The sequence below is a fragment of the Macaca mulatta genome, chromosome 14, assembly GCF_049350105.2.
Source record: "Macaca mulatta isolate MMU2019108-1 chromosome 14, T2T-MMU8v2.0, whole genome shotgun sequence".
Lineage (NCBI taxonomy): Eukaryota > Metazoa > Chordata > Mammalia > Primates > Cercopithecidae > Macaca > Macaca mulatta.
The window spans coordinates 56,053,249-56,070,695 of record NC_133419.1 but is presented as its reverse complement, the minus strand read 5'-3'; the positions used below and the strand labels follow the sequence as shown (position 1 = coordinate 56,070,695).

The 17,447-nt window shown below is 44.5% G+C and overlaps 1 protein-coding gene across 36 annotated transcripts in view; it reads left to right on the top strand.

Moving 5' to 3' along the window:
* Positions 1-11,113: 11,113 nt before the first annotated feature.
* ZNF143 (zinc finger protein 143) overlaps positions 11,114-17,447 on the top strand; it is a 63,473-nt gene continuing 57,139 nt past the window's right edge. For 21 of the 36 annotated variants that reach the window (XR_013404033.1, XR_013404031.1, XR_013404032.1 and 18 more), the window contains exon 1: positions 11,114-11,182. Coding sequence is in view for 11 of the 36 variants with exons in the window: in XM_077963450.1 (XP_077819576.1) it covers positions 11,137-11,178 (42 nt within the window). In the remaining 25 variants the exon portion in view is untranslated. The remainder of the gene's footprint in view (positions 11,183-17,447) is intronic. The other 15 variants (XR_013404034.1, XM_077963450.1, XM_077963449.1 and 12 more) reach the window with 1 other exon arrangement.

Genomic DNA, 17,447 nt, shown 5'->3' with positions numbered 1-17,447 from the left:
TTCTCGTTTGCTGAGGTTTTGTTTCCAGAAAATGTATTTGAGAACATGTTTTATTGTCTCCTGTGTCATATAATCCAAACTAATCTCCATTTACAGACTTCAACTTGAAATTGGACCTTATTAAGCTATTTAAATAGTGTTCAAATGATAGTTTCTAATGCATCAAATATATACCTCAGTTTTCATGATTTCCTTTAACATTATAGTTTGGTATAGATCAAGAATCTCAACATGTATCAGTTTCTAGATGAGGCTGCAGAATATTTGGAAAATTTTTTGAATGTATTTACAATATTATCTTGTAATTAGCTGCATAGGGACTTGTCTTTTTTTCTTTTTATATACAGCTTTTCCTAGTTTTATTACCCTATAATTTTTTTTTTAGTTGTAGAAGTTAATTCTGATTTTGTGTGGATTTCAGTATTTGTCTGTTAATGGCAGATATTAGCATAAATCACTTTTGTAAATGTAAGCTATCTTTTTTTTTTTTTCTTGAAAAAGGCTTTCTGTTTATCAGTATTAAATAAATGAAGTTAATCTGTTTCTCAGCAGGTAATAAAATAGTGACACATTGTATTAAGATAGTGACTGCTGGCCGGGTGTGGTGGCTCACACCTGTAATCCCAGCACTTTGGGAGGCCGAGGCGGGTGGATCACAAGGTCAGGAGATTGAGACCATCCTGGCTAACACGGTGAAACCCTGTCTCCACTGAAAATACAAAAAATTAGCTGGGCGTGGTGGTGGGCGCCTGTGGTCCCAGCTACTGACCCAAGCTGAGGCAGGAGAATGGCATGAACCCAGAAGCGGAGCTTGCAGTGAGCCGAGATCGTGCCACTGCACTCCAGCCTGGGAGACAGAGCGAGAATCTGTCTCAAAAAAAAAAAGATAGTGACTGCTATACTCAACTCTGGAAGAGACTAGAGTATAGAGCATGAGTGGCAAAACCACAGCCCTTGGCCCATATGCTGCTATTCAGTCCCAGATGTAGCCCCTGAAGCAAGCATAAAGTAAAATGAATTAAAAATTGAATTAATATGGAAAATTTTAAAAATGAGTTACATTAATATGACTAAATCATGTATTTGGCAAAGATCTAACACAATGTCTTAAGTATAATAGGTAGTCTCTCAAATAAATGACAAAGTTAAAACATCAGTTATAAAACTGTCAGTTCTGTTCTTTGTAATTTAAAATTTGGTAAAGATTTTCTGTGACCATTTATCAGTGCCTACCGAATTCTGGCTTTTATCTTTGGTGAGCTGGCCATTCTTGCAATAGCCGCTTCACACTTTGTCTCATGGTAAACAAAGGTTACCTGGAAAGTGCTCTTGGAAATAGTACTGTCATCTCTCATTTGGGGGAATTACCTAAATCAGACTTCCAAATTAGAGAAGGCTAGGCTAATAGATTCTTTAACATAAACAGTTACATTTTAAGTTGACCTGGCAATCCAAAAACTAGCATTAGCAGAAGCAGTATGTTTCTCCAAAGGTCTTCTAGACCCAGGCTGTAACTCAGCTAACTAAAGTTATCCAGTACTGTTCTAGGCCCTTCATCCTTTATATGTAGTATTACTACTGAATAAAAACAAGCAATGGGGACAGATATATCCCTTTCGTTTAGGAACCAATACAGCAAGCTATACTCATTGTTGCCCCTTATATAAAGGGTCAAAACATATTCTTATGACCATGCATATCAAAAGAAGCTGGACAATGTGGTTCTTAAAAAGGAGAGTTAGGCAAAATCTTTGGTTTTAGCACCATAGGAGAAATAAATATCAAGTTTTTGCGTATGTATGTGTCTGTATGTGTGAGGTAGTCATCCCCCCGCCAGGTGTTTTTAAGGCACAGGTGAGAATTCACCTTTATATATTTATAGATGCTGGGCCAGGCACGGTGGCTTATGCCTGCAATCTAAGCACTTTGGAAGGCAAAGGTGGGAGGATCGCTTGAGCCCAGGAGTTCAGGACTAGCCTAGGCAATACAGCAAGACCCTGTCTTAATAGGCTGGGCATGGTCGATGACTCATGCCTGTAATCCCAGCACTTTGGGAGGCTGAGGTGGACGGATTACCTGAGGCCAGGAGTTCAAGACCAGCCTGGCCAATGTGGTGAAACCCTGTCTCTACTAAAAATACAAAAATTAGCCAGGTGTGGTGGCACGTGCCTGTAATCCCAGCTACTCGGGAGACTGAGGCAGTAGAATTGCTTCACCCTGGGAGATGGAGGTTGCAGTAAGCCAAGATCGCACCACTGCAGTCCAGCCTGGGCGACAGAGTAAGAACCATCTCAGAAAAAAATAATGATAATAATAGATTCTGCTTTCATATATAAGTTGGAATTTGTCGATTACATACAATATTTGAGCTCTATAACTACCAGAGCCTCTTTTTTTTTTTTTTTTGGAGTCTCGCTCTTGATACCCAGGCGGGAGTGCAATGGCATGATCTCAGCTCACCTCAACCTCTGCCTCCTGGTTCAAGAGACTCTCCTGCCTCAGCCTCCCCAGTGGCTGGGATTACAGACATGTGCCACCATGCCCAGCTAATTTTTGTATTTTTAGTAGAGATGGGGTTTCTCCATGTTGGTCAGGCTGGTCTCAAACTCCCAACCTCAGGTGATCCGCCCGCCTCAGCCTCCCAAAATGTTGGGATTACAGGCGTGTCCCACCGCGCCCAGTCTACCACAGCATTTAAGGTTTCTTTCTGAATCTTTTCTTTAAATAAACCCAAGAAACTAGAAAAAGTAACTTCCTTAACCTGATAAAAGGGATCTAACAAAACTATAAAGCTAATAGACTTAATAGTGAAAGACAAAATGCCAAAGATGAAAACAAGGATGCTCCCTTCTGCCACTTCTATTCAACATGGTACAGGAAGTCCTAGTCAGGGAAATTAGGAAAGAAGAAATAGAAGACATGCAGATTGGAAAGGAAATTAAAACTATACATCAAAACATGAAGGTCTCTTCACATTACACATAAAAATTAAGTAGATTAAAGGTCTAAATATAAGACCTCAAACTATAAAATTAGGAGAAAAACAGGAATAGGGCTGGGCATGGTGGCTCACGTCTGTAATCCTAGCACTTTCGAAGGTGGGTGGATTCCTTGAGCCGAGGAGTATGTGGCCAGCCTGGGCAACATGGCAAAACCCTATCTCTACAAATAAACACAAAAATTAGCCAGGCATGGTGGCACACAACTGTAATCCCAGCTACTCGGGAGGCTGAGGTGGGAGGATCACCTGAGCGCAGGGAGATTGAGGCTGCAGTGAGCTGTGATCACACCATTGCACTCCAGCCTGGAGTGAGACGCTTGTCTCAAAAAAAAACATAGGCATAAATTTTCATGACTTTGGATAAGGGACTGGGTTCTTAATACAACACAACACAAGCAAAGAAAAAATCAAATTGGACTTCATCATAGTTACAAATTTTGTGCTTCAAGGACACTTTTTTTTTTTTACACGGAGTCTCGTCTCGCTCTTGCCAGCCTGGAGTACAGTGGCGCAATCACAGCTCACTGCAGCCTCTGCCTCCCGAGTTCAAGCAATTCTCCTGCCTCAGCCTCCAGAGTAGCTGGAACTAGGAACTACAGGCCAATTTTTTTTTTTTTTTTTTTTTTTTTGAGACAGAGTTTTACTCTTGTTGCCCAGGCTGGAGTGCAATGGCACAATCTCAGCTCACTGCAACCTCCACCTCCCAGGTTCAAAGGATTCTCTCAGCCTCCCGAGTAGCTGGGATTACAGGCATGCGCCACCACACCTGGGTAATTTTGTATTTTTAGTAGAGATGGGGTTTCTGCATGTTGGTCAGGGTGGTCTTGAACTCCCGACCTCAAGTGATCCTGCCGCCTCGGCCTCCCAAAGTGCTGGGATTAAAGGTATGAGCCACTGCGCCCAGCCTTAATTTTTGTATTTTTAGTAGCGATGGGGTTTCACCATGTTGGCCAGGATAGTCTCAATCTCCTGACCTCATGATCCACCAGCCTGGGCCTCCCACAGTGCTGGGATTACAAGTGTGAGCCACTGCGCCTGGCTTTTTTTTTTTTTCCTGAGACAGAGTTTCACTCTGCTGCCCAAGCTCAGATGCAATGGTGCAATCTCGGCTTACTGCAGCCTTTGCCTCCTGGGTTCAAGCAATTCTCTTGCCTCAGCCTCCCAAATAGCTGGAACTACAGGCACCCACAACCAAGCCAGCTAACTTTTTTTTTTTTTTTTTTTTTTTAAAGACGGAGTTTCACTCTGTCGCCCAGGCTGGAGTGCAATGGCATGATCTCGGCTCACTGCAACCTCCGCCTCCGAGGTTCAAGTGATTCTCCTGCCGCAGCCTCCAGAGTAGCTGGGATTACAGGGGCCCACCACTATGCCCAGCTAATTTTTATATTTTTATTAGAGATGGGGTTTTGCCATGTTGACCAGGGTGGTCTCGAACTCCTGACTTCAGGCGATCTCCCCACCTCGACCTCCCAAAGTGCTGGGATTACAGGTGTGAGCCACTATGCCTGGCCAATTTTTTTGTATTTTTAACAGAGATGGGGGTTTAGCCATGTTGACCTGGCTGGTCTTGAACTCCTGACCTCAGGTGATCCACCTGCCTCAGCCTCCCAAAGTGCTGGGATTACAGGCTTGAGCCACTGTGCCCAAAAGACACTTTCAAGAAAGTGAAGACAAGCCAGAGAAAGGGAGAAAATGTTTGCAAAGTATATAACTGAATATATATATATATATATATATATATATATATATATATATATATATATGAATAACTTTTACAACTCAACAGAGACAACCCAGTTAAAAAATGGGCAAGGAATCTGAGTAGACATTTATCTGACGAATACATACAAATGGCCAGTATCACAGAAAAAGATGATCGACATCATCAGTCATTAGGAAACTGCAAATCAGAAACAATGAGATGCCACTTCACACCTACTAGTGTGACTATAATAAAGAAAAGATGAGCTGGGCGCAGTGGCTCACGCCTGTTATCCCAGCACTTCCCCAAGCCCAGGCAGGTGGATCACTTGAGGTCAAGAGTTTGAGACCACCCTGGCCAACATAGTGAAACCTGTCTCTACTAAAAATACAAAAAAAGTTAGCCGAGCCTGGTGGTACGAGCCTGTAATCCCGGTACACGGGAGGCTGAGGCAGGTGAATCACTTGAAGCCGAGATCACGCCACTGCACTTCAGCCTGGGCGACAGTGTGAGACTCCATCCAAAAAAAAAAAAAAGATGGACAACTGGAAGTATTGGTAAGAGTATGGAGAAATTCGCCTGTAATCGCAGCACTTTGGGAGGCCGCGGTAGGCGAATCACGAGGTCAAGAGATAGAGAACATCCTGGCTAACACGGTGAAAACGTCTCTACTAAAATTACAAAAAATTAGCCGGGCATGGTGGCGGGCGCCTGTAGTCCCAGCTATTCCGGAGGCTCAGGCAGAATGGCGTGAACCCGGGAGGCGGAGCTTGCAGTGAGCCGACATCGCGCCACTGCACTCTGGCCTGGGCGACAGAGCAAGACTCCGTCTCAAAAAAAAAAAAAAAAAAAAAAAAAAAATGGAGAAATTGAAACCCTCATACATGGCTGATGGGATGTAAAATGCTTATTTGCTGTGGAAGTTTGGCAGTTTCTCAAAAGGTTGAAAATACTGTTTTGTGAGGCCGGGCAGGGTGGCTCATGCCTGCATTCCCAGCACTTTGGGAGGCCCAGACGGGCGAATCACGAGGTCAGGAAATCGAGACCATCCTGACTAACATGGTGAAACCTCGACTCTACTAAAAATACAAAAAATTAGCAGGGCGTTGTGGCGTGCACCTGTAGTCCCAGCTACTCGGGAGGCTGAGGAGAGAGAATGGCGTGAACCCGGGAGGTGGAGCTTGCAGTGAGCCGAGATCACCCCACTGCACTCCAGCCTGGGTGACAGAGCAAGACTACGTCTCAAAAGAAAAAAAAAAAAAGAAAAGATTGTTTTATGTAGACATGACCCAGCAATTCCACTCCTAGGTATATATACCAAAAGAAATGAAACACAAGGTCTGCAAAAAAAACTTGCACACAAATGTTCATAGTAGTGTTATTGATAATAGCCAAAAGGTGGAAATAACCCAAATATCTATCAATTGATAAACAAATCGGGCATATACACAACCAAATACCTGGCAATAAAAAGGAATTAAGTACTGTTAACACCCTACAACCTGGATGAGGCTTGAAAACATTGTGCTAAATGAAGTCAGACAAAAAAGGTTCCATTAATATGTAATGCCCAGAACAGGCAAGTCCAAAAGAGCAGAAAGTTAGAGTCATGGTTGCCAGGAGCTGGGGGAAAGAAGGAATGGAAGTGACTGCTAATGAGTATGGGGTTTCTTACAGGGGAAATAAAATATTTTGGATTAGATAGTGGTGTGTGCACAACCTTGTGGATATACTAGAAACTACTCAAGTGTATAAAATGGTGAATTTTATGACAAATTTATTATATCAAAAATAATTTTCACAGGTTTATTTTATTATTATTAATTTATTTATTTTTATTTTTATTTTTTTTGAGACAGAGTCTCGCTCTGTCACCCAGGCTGGAGTGCAGTGGCGTGATCTCGGCTCACTGCAAGCTCCTCCTGGGTTCACATCATTCTCCTGCGTCAGCCTTCCGAGTAGCTGGGACTACAAGCGCCCACCACCACGCCTGGCTAATTTTTTTTTTTTAATTTTTAGTAAAGATGGGGTTTCACCATGTTAGCCAGGATGGTCTGGATCTCTTGACCCTGCTGCCCGCCTCGTCCTCCCAAAGTGGTGGGATTACAGGTGTAAGCCACCATGCCCAGCCTAATTTTTGTGCTTTTAGTAGAGATGGAGTTTCGCCATGTTAGCCTGGTTGGTCTTGAACTCCTGACCTCAGATGGTCCACCTGCCTCGGTCTCCCAAAGTGCTGGGATTACAGGCATGAGCCACTGTGCCTGGCCCAAACTGCAAACTTTTTAGTATATTTTTCATAGCTCTCATCAGAATCTGAAAGGAGTTGTTGAAGTACTTAGGTATGACTCTGAATCATAAAGTGGGAATGGTGGAGATGGGCTAACATTTAAGCACTTTAAAAGCATCTCTGTTATCATATATCCTCCTTATCATATTGTGTAATGGGTGGTTTTGCCTTACAGATGAGGCAACAGGTTCTGAGATAACTGACAAATCTACAGCCACAACTTCCAATGCAGAACAAGCCACTGGTTTGGATTTAAATTATTTTATGTTTAAAAAATCTACTCTCCACCCTTAGGGAAGTTTACTAAAATAATAAAGTAAGTACACGATAAAAACATTCAAATATATTAGAAATAACTTGGTAGGGCACGGTGGCTCATGCCTGTAATCCCAGCACTTTGTGAGGCCGAGGCGGGGGATCACAACCTCAGGAGTTCAAGACTAGCCTGATCAACATGGTGAAACCCATCTCCACTAAAAAATACAAAAATTAGCCAGGCACAGTAGCACGCGCCTGTAATCCCAGCTACTCGGCAGGCTGCGGCAGGAGAATCGCTTGAACCCGGGAAGTGGAGGTTGCAGTGAGCCGAGATCGAGCCATTGTGCTCCAGCCTGGGCAACAGAGAGACTCCGTCTCAAAAAAACAAACACTGAAAGAAAAAAACAAAAACAAACAAACAAACAAAATCTTAATGAAGTCATCTATAATCCCTTTTCCCAGAAATAATCGTTTTTTTTTTTTTTTTTTTTGAGACAAAGTTTCGCTGTTGTTGCCCAGGTTGGAGCACAATGGCGCGATCTCGGCTCACTGCAACCTCCGCCTCCCGGGTTCAAGCGACTCTGCTGCCTCAGCCTCCCGAGTAGCTGGGATTACAGGCACCTGCTACCACGCCCCGCTAATTTTTGTATATTTAGTAGAGATGGGGTTTCACCATGTTGACCAGGCTGGTCATGAACTTCTGACCTCAGGTGATCTACCCTCCTTGGCCTCCCAAAATGCTGGGATTACAGGCGTGAACCACCGCACCCGGCCTTTTTTTTTTTTTTTAGATGGATTCTCACTGTGTCACCCAGGCTGCAGTGCAGTGGTGCTATCTTGGCTCACTGCAACCTCCGCCTCCGAGGTTCAAGCCATTCTCCTGACTCAGCCTGCTGAGTAGCTGGGATTACAGGCGTCCTCCACCACGCCTGGCTAATTTTTGTACTTTTAGTAGAGACAGGGTTTCACCACGTTGATCACGCTGGTCTCAAACTCCCGACCTCGTGATCAGCCCGCCTCGGCTTCCCAAAGTGCTGGGATTACAGGTGTGAGCCACCGTATCCAGCCTGAAATAATTGCTTTTAAGCTTAACTCATCGTTTATCTTTTTTCTATATATATAGGAAATATATATCATATATAATTTCTATATATGTATAGTAAACATATATACTACTTTAATGCTTATAGCATTGTATAAATATGCCAAACCAACCAATTCTCCGGTAAGTTTTGAATTACTGAAAGAAGTGTTTTAGAAAATATGATCTTAAGAGTTTTTGAAGGGGGCTAGAAATAAGTTACCTCTTATTTAGGAAGTTGGGGAAATTATTTAATTTCTGTATTTAAGAGCCTGGACTAATGCTGATTGACAGGGAAACATTTTCAAGCCATTAATTTGACCGCATGTAACATGATAGAAAGGAAGGGAGATTAATTGGAGAACATTTTAAGCTTATGAATGGCTCTTTGAATACTATGTACATTTGAACTCTGTTCTATAGTCACTGGTAAATACTATTAATACAAGGTTCCATTACCTGTGACAAATCAGAATTAGGTTTCTCTCTGAATCCAGTTAGAATTACAGCATCCTATCCACCACCACCATCACCGCGATTCAATTTTTACAACCACTCAGTAATTTCCAGGGACACAAAGATGTCCTGTAACTGTTATCTACAATAAGAGGGCGATTTAAAAATTCTTGAGATTCTGTATTACAGTGCTTGAATGAGTAGCCTACAGGCATGGGACTTAGTGGAACTGCATAAAAATATTCTGATTGGTTAAAAAACCCTTCTGATTAGAAAACACAGAAACATGTGGAAGGAATTGAAAGTATAAATTAAAACCGTTTGTTTTTCAGTTAAGCTCTGTACTTCTCTGTAACAGAGAATGTATCCACTGGGTAGGAGACTGATTTAACTGAGCAAAATCCTCCCGTTAAAAGTAACCTAATCCTTTTTTTTTTTTTTTTTTTTTTGAGACGAAGTCTTGCTCTGTTGCCCAGGATGGAGTGCAGTGACGCAATCTCAGCTCACTGCAAGCTCCGCCTCCTGGGTTCTCGCCATTCTCCTGCCTCAGCCTCCCGAGTAGCTGGAACTACAGGCGCCCGCCACCACGCCCGGCTAATTTTTTGTATTTTTAGTAGAGACGGGGTTTCACTGCGTTATCCAGGATGGTCTTGATCTCCCGACCTTGTGATCCGCCTGCCTCGGCCTCCCAAAGTGCTGGGATTACAGGCGTGAGCCTCCGCGCCCGGCCACCTAATCCATTTTGTATATGTGACACTTTTATTTTAAGGGCTTAAAAAGCAATCCAGGCCGGGCGGGATGCCACTGCATTCCAGTCTGGGCGACAGGGCGAGACTCCGTCTCAAAAAAAAAAAAAAAAAAAAGTAATCCGGACGGATTTAAACTTCTTTATTAACAGAATATGTGTTCTAACAAAGCTTAAAGTCCTATTTTCTTTAGAATGGCGTCTAGGCCGCCATTACTCAACTATCCGTTGGTTAGGGTCCGCACCTCAAAGTAGACTTAATTGTAAATCAAAACATTTACTATCCACACTTAGAGGGCTATCTTTAACATCTTTTTTATTTATCCCCGTCCATTCGATAATCGTCTGAAATGCAAGACATTAAGTTGAACATCATCCAGATTTCTGTTTTTCTAAGCGGGATCTAAATCTTTCACAACAGGGTAGCCTCTCATTCTCTTGGTAGCTCAATTCTAACCCTGGCCTGGCCAACTTAAGACATTTTGAGTCTAATACACCCACCTCATCTTTAGTCGGCCGGGTGCGCCAAAGCAAATTTGTACTGAGTGCCTTCGGAACTGACTAGTAAGTATATCCAACGGTTTAGAAAGGGCTGGGTTGAGAGCTACAAGAAGCATTACCACAACGGACACAATTAAGTTGTACCCATTCTTAATAACTTTAGGGAACCAGACTGAATGCTTTTCCCATCCTTTTGAATTTCCTTTATTAGTTCGCGACACAAGAACATACAAAAGACCGTAGCGACACCATTTCTGATGCCTTCAAATTTTAAACCGAAACTACGTGAAAGCACAAAGCATCCGTGGTGTCTCCCAGCGGAATCCAAGACCCCCCAGCCGGTTGCCAAGCCGCCAGAATTTCAGCAGGAGAGGAAGGCTCACCCTCCCACCGCATGGCGATGCCCCGGGGACTGGAGAAGCTCAGACAGGCTTGGAAGCCAATCCCCGGCATACAGCAGCTCTCGGGAATGCAGGGCCCTAGACCAAGACCAAGGGCCTCGGCCGGCACTGAGAGCCTCCAGGGAAAGGTCAGGTCTCTCATTCTGTCCTATTCCTCCCTTCGACTTCCCTCCCAGCGGGCTGCTATTCAGCATTCAGCAATCGCTAGGCAAAGCCCTTCTGGTCTGCAGAACGCACTCCGGCAAGCCCACCGGGAGAACCAAGGCCGACTCCTCGCCCCTGTGGGGAAAATGGCGCTCGTCACCCCTTCTCCCTCCCGGGTAATCACAAGGACCAGCCTCCCTCCCTCGCTAAAAAATGGCGCCTCCCGCTGGGGCCCCAGAATCGGTGTAACTCACTAGTCAGTGAGGCGGTGTCCGTCTGGGATGAGCGGTTCTGTCAACCAGTCAGACACAGGAGTTTTGACTCTGCACTTTGCGCGAGCCACTCAGGGGCGGGCTGTAAAGTCAGGCTTGGATGACGTCAGATGAGGGGGCGCGGCTAGGGCGGTTTTCTTTTGCGTCGACTAAACGTGGGCCAATGGAAAACCGGAAGCATCCTGTGAGTGATGTAATGACAGCCCAATGGAAGCTGGGGGCGGGCCTCAGACACACTATGCGGGTTGCGGGGCCTGGGGGCCGGACGGCTGTTTCCTGTCCTGGTGCATGGTGGTCGGACGAAGGAATTGTTGGAAAATTTTCTCGGAGGTTCGTATATAAATGTGTTTTTACCCAGTGTGCATTATTCTCCGCCCGGCCGCCGCCCTCAGCGCGGCGGCGCGGGCCCGCTTGGGCCCGGGCTCCGGCTCCCGTTGCTCAGCCTCCGCCGCAGGCCTTGCCGATTCTATGGGCCGGCCGCAGTAGCGCCGTCTGGGCAGAAGCGGAGTTTATTAATAACCCGCGGCCGCCACTCTAGGCGGCGGAGCTTTTCTCGCTGAGGACTCAACCCCCCCCAATCGTCTCTGAGCGATACGCCCCGCCTGTTTCCCTCAGGGGACCGCCAACGGGAGGGAGTGAAAGAGGGGAGGGTGGAGCCCTCGGGAACCTTGGCCGCGTTTCTCGGCCTGACCTCCGCGCGGAGCGAGTCCCCAGGCGCCGCGGAGGCAGAGTTCCGCCGCCTGGGACGCCGGGCCCACGGGCGGCACCAGGCCGCAGCGGTGGCGCCGAGGACAGGGCTGGCCCAGGCCCTCCCAGCACCCCGCCTGCCGATCGCACGTAGCGGTTCCCTCCCATCCATATCGTGGGCAGATTGTTTCCCCGACACCCTTTCTTTTATTAAAAAAAAAAAATAGGTTACTGAGGTCTAACATCGAATATTAGAAATTTACAATTTTATCGTCCTTTTCTCCAGTTTTGGCCAAAAGAGTGAGCAAATCCTTATAAGTCGCTTTGAAACATATTATTGTGGAACGTGAACCAGTTTTTATTCCTTCCCCTTTTGCTTTTGACATTTTTTTCCCCACATAGTAACGAAGTTAAAAAGACGAAAGAAGAATACCATCGCCAGCCCATTTATTTGTTTAAAATCAACGTCAGCCTTTGCCTTGGAAGTGTTTAAATCAGCTGGTATAATCAAGTGAGGATGTGGGGAGAAATTGTAGGTTCGAGATTGTGGTCGGGTTTGTCCTGAATCTTACCAGAAGATACTTATGTTTTCCTGTAGTTGACAGAAAACGGTGCAGTATTTAATGTTTTTTCTTGCTGAGTATGTAAATCAAATTTACATTTAGTAAGAAAATACGTAACAAGGAGATCACTCAAAAGCACCCATAACATGCATCGCTAATTTTATCCTGCGTATTTTGACTGTTTGGAAATTTTTTTTTGTCAGTGTCCACTATTTGGAAATTCTGTGAGCGGTCAGCTGTCTACAGATATTTGAGTGTCTTTTTTTTCCTTTACAGAAGCCCCCCCTTTATTTTTTTAAAATAGCTTTATTGATGTAATTCACATACCTTACAGTTCACCCATTTAAAATGTGTAATTAGGCCTGGGCAGCATAGGGAAACGGCCCTCCCCCGTTTCTACAAAAAAACCATTTTTTTTAAGTCAGATCAGCGTGTGCCTGTAGTCCCAGGTTCTTGGAGGCAGAGGTGAGAGGATCACTTGAACCCAGGAGTTCCAGGCTACAGTGAGCCATGATTGTGCCACTGTACTCCTGTCTGGGTGACAGAGAGACCTGTCTCAAAAAGGAAAAAAAAAAGTTACAATTAGTTTAATTTTAGCCTGGGCGTGGGGGCTCACACCTGTAATCCCAGCACTTGGGGAGGCCGAGGCGGGTGGATCACCTGAGGTAAGGAGTTTGAGACCAGCCTGGCCGACGTGGTGAAACCCCCTTCTCTACAAAAAATACAAAAATTAGCTGGGTGCGGTGGCAGGTGCCTATATCCCAGCTGCTCAGGAGACTGAGGCAGGAGAATCGCTTGAACCCAGGAGGTGGAGGTTGCAGTGAGCCGAGGTTGCACCATTGCAATCCAGCGTGGACAACAAGAGTGAAACTCCATCTCAAAAATAAAGTTGAATTTTAACATATTCAGAGTTGCGCAACCATCACTACAATCAATTTTACAACATATTCATCACCCCCAAAAGAAGCTATACCCATTAGCAGTTACTCCCCATTTCCTCTCAGTTGTCCCACCCCACTACTAGTTTGCATATTTGCCTATTCTGGATATTTCACGTAAATGGAATCATGTAGTATGTAGTCTTGTCCAGGATCATTTATGTTATAACGTATCAGTACTTTCTTTTTATTGCCAAATAATATTTCATTGTGTGAACATAGTACATTTTACTTATCCATTCGCTGCTGATGGACATTTGGGTTGTTTCCACCCTTTGGCTATTATGCATAATGCTATGAACATTTGTACAAAAGTTTTCGTGTGGACATAGGTTTTCATTTCTCTTGAGAGTAGAATACCTAGGAATAGAATTGCTGGGTCATATAGTAACTCTGTTAAACTTCTTGAGGTACTCTAAAACTTTTTCAATGTGGCTGCACCACCTTTACATTCCTACCAGCAATGTGTAAAGGTTCCAGTTTCTCCACATCCTTACTAACACTTGTTATCATCAGTCTTTTTGATTATATTTTTCTAGTATGAATGAAATGGTGTCTCTTGTAAGTTTGATTTGCATTTCCCTGACGGTTAATAATGTTGAGCATTTTTTTGTATGCCTAGTGATCATTTATAATCATTGGAGAAATGTCTGTTTGGATCCTTTACCGATTTTAAAGTTGAATTATTCATCTTATTATGACTGGGTTGTGAGAGTACTTTATACGCTCTAGATAGAAATCCCTTATCAGATACATGGTTTGCAAAATGTTCATAGTCCTTTCCTGTGTGTTGGGATGTTGCTGTGAAGTAAGGGCTCATTGTGTTCTTCACAGAAATATAGCATGACTGTATTGAACTGTGCCTCTACTACATGGTTTTATTTTTAAAATAAAAAACCACTCCACCCTCATAGCATAGTTCCATTTCTGGAAGGTAAGCACTGAATTTTTAAATGTTCAGGCAAGCATATACAGATATCTATATACATTTTTAAAAACATGAATGCAATCATATGGTATCTGCTCTTCTGCAACTTGCTTTTTCCCACTTACCATGTGTCTTGGACATGTTTCTCACTGTTTCAAATAGATAGATCTCATTCTTTTAAATGCCTACATGTTTCATTTAGGGATGCCGTGTGTGTGTGTGTGTGTGTGTGTGTGTGTGTGTGTGTGTGTATTTGTGTATAGATATTTTTTTAAAAATCAATTTTTTTTAAGAGACAGGGTCTCACTCTCACCCAGACTAGAGTGCAGTGGCATGATCTCAGCTCACTGTAGCCTCAACCTCCCTGGCACAAGCCATCCTCCCACCTCAGACTCCTGAGTAGCTAGGACTACAAGTGCACACCACCATGCCCAGCTAATTTTTTAAAAAATGTTTGTAGGCCGGGCGCGGTGGCTCACGCCTATAATCCCAGTACTTTGGGAGGCTGAGATGGGTGGATCACCTAAGGTCAGGAATTTGAGACCAACCTGGCCAACATGGCAAAACCCTGTCTCTACTAAAAATATAAAACTTAGCCGAGCATGGTGGTCCATGCCTGTAATCCCAGCTACTCGGGAGGCTGAAGCAGAAGAATCGCTTGAACCCAGGAGGCGGAGGTTGCAGTGAGCTGAGATTGCACTACTGCACTCCAGCCTGGGGGACAGAGCAAGATCTGTCTCAATCAAGCAATCAATCAATCAATAAATGGTGCATGTTAATTACATAATAAGAATAATGCTCATGCCTGTAATCCCAGGACTTTGGGAGGCCGAGGCGGGTGGATCACAAGGTCAGGAGTTCAAGACCGGCCTGACCAACATGGTGAAATCTCATCTCTACTAAAAAAATACAAAAAATTAGCTGGGCGTGGTGGTGGTCACCTGTAATCCCAGCCACTCAGGAGGCTGAGGCAGGGGAATTGCTTGAACCCGGGAGGCTGAGGTTGCAGTTAGACAAGATTGCGTCGCTGTGCTCCAGCCTGGGGGACAGAGGGAGACTCCGTCTCAAAAAAAAAAAAAAAAATACTAAATGGCCTGTAAGGGTAACTAATTTGTTAAATGTGAGTTAAAAGTGATCAATTTTTGACAACTTAGGAAAATTTATAGAAATGAAAAAAGCTGAATACCAAATGTTATCTGTATGATAATTATGCTGTAAAAATTATGTATGTGTGTGGCTAGCAAGGCTAGAGAATAAAACCAGGAAAAATGAAAATGTTTGATTTGTTAAGCTATTGGGACTTATTATTTTATTTATTTTATTTGTTTTGAGACGGGGTCTTACTCTGTCACCCAGGCTGGGGTTCAGTGGTATGATCTCAGCTCACTGCAACCTCCACCTCCCGGTGGTTCGAATGATTCCCCTGCCTCAGCCTCCCAAGTAGCTGGGATTACAGACATGCACCAGCACGCCCAGCTATTTTTTTTTAATTTTAGTAGAGACAGGGTTTCAGCATGTTGGCCAGGCTGGTCTTGAACTCCTGACCTTGTGAGCCACTGTGCCTGTCTGGGACTTATCTTTATTTATTTATTTATTTTTTCTAAGATGGAGTCTCACTCTGTCGCCCAGGCTGGAGTGCAGTGGCGTGATCTCGGCTCACTGCGAGCTCCCCCTCCCAGGTTCACATCATTCTCCCATCTCAGCCTCCCGAGTAGCTGAGACTACAGATGCCTGCCACCACGCTTGGCTAATTTTTTTTTTTTTTTTTTTTTTTTGTATTTTTTGTAGAGACAGGGTTTCACCGTGTTAGCCAGGATGGTCTTGATCTCCTGACCTCGTGATCTGCCCGTCTTGGCCTCCCAAAGGACTTATTAAGTTTTAAATTTATATTACAATATTGTGTGCAAGGAAAAGGGTTTTTTTTGTTTTTTGTTTTTTTGCTTTTGGGAGGATTTCTCTCTGTTTCCCAGGCAGGAGTGCAGTGGCACAATCACAGCTCAGTGCAGCCTGTACCTCCCAGGCCCAAGTGATCCTCCCTCCTCCTCAGCCTGCCAAGTAGCTTGGTATTACAGGTCCAAGCCACTATGTCTGGTTAATTTTTTTTTTTTTTTTTTTTTTTTTTTTTTTGAGATGGAGTTCGCCCAGGCTGGAGTGCAGTGGTAGATCTCGGCTCACTGCAGCCTCCAACTCCCAGGTTCAAGTGATTCTCCTTCCTTAGCCTCCTGAGTAGCTGGGATTACAGACACCCGCCACCACACTTGGCTAATTTTTGTATTTTTAGTAGAGACAGGGTTTCACCTAGTTGGCCAGGCTGGTCTTGAACTCCTTACCTCAGGTGATCCACCCACCTCAGCCTCCCAAAGTGCTGGGATTACAGACGTGAGCTACCATGCTTGGCCTAATTTTTTTCTTTTTTTTTTTTTTTTTGAGACGGAGTCTTGCTCTTGTTGCCCAGGCTGGAGTGCAGTGACACAATCTCGGCTCACTGCAACCTACGTCTTCCGGGTTCAAGTGATTCTCCTGCCTCACCCTCCCAAGTAGCTGGGATTGCAGTCATCTGTCACCACGCCTGGCTAATTTTTGTATTTTTAGTAGTGACTGGGTTTCACCACGTTGGCCAGGGTGGTCTCAAACTCCTGACCTTAGGTGATCCACCCACCACGGCCTCCCAAAGTGCTGAGATTATAGATGTGAGCCACTATGCCCAGCATAATTTTTTTCTTTTTTCAGTAGAGACAGGGTTTCACTGTGTTGCCTGGGCTGGTCTTGAACTCCTGGCCTCAAGCCGTCTTCCCTCCTTGGCCTTCCCAGGTGCTGCAATTACAGGTGTGAGCCACCATGCCCAGCCTGCAAGGAAAATTTTAGTGGTCTACAAAACACAATAAAATAGCTGACAGTGTTACTAGACTGAAACGATGAGAACATGGCGCAGACAGATTACTGTAATACTTTTAAATATTACAATAGGGTAATACTCTTAAGTGAGAGGATGAAAAAGAAGTGGTTTTTTTTTTCGAGATAGAGTTTCACTCTGTTGCTCAGGCTGGAGTGCAGTGGCACGATCTTGGCTCACTGCTGCCTCCACCCCCCGGGTTCAAGTGATTCTCCTGCCTCAGCCCCCAGAGTATCTGGGATTATAGGCACGCATCACCATACCCGGCTGATTTTCTTGTATTTTTAGTAGAGACAGGGTTTTGCCATGTTGGCCAGGCCGTTCTCAAACTCCTGACTTCAGGTGATCCACCAGCCTCACCCACCCAAAGTGCTAGAATTATAGGTGTGAGCCACCATGCCCGACAACAAAAATTTTGAAGAGTAAAACTCATGGCTGGCTGGTGCAATGGCTCATGCACTTTGGGAAGCTAAGGTGGGTGGATCGTGAGGTCAGGAGTTCAAGACCAGCCTGGCCAGCATGGTGAAAACCCTTCTCTACTAAAAATACAAAAAATTAGCTGGGCATGGTGGTGTGTGCCTGTAACACCA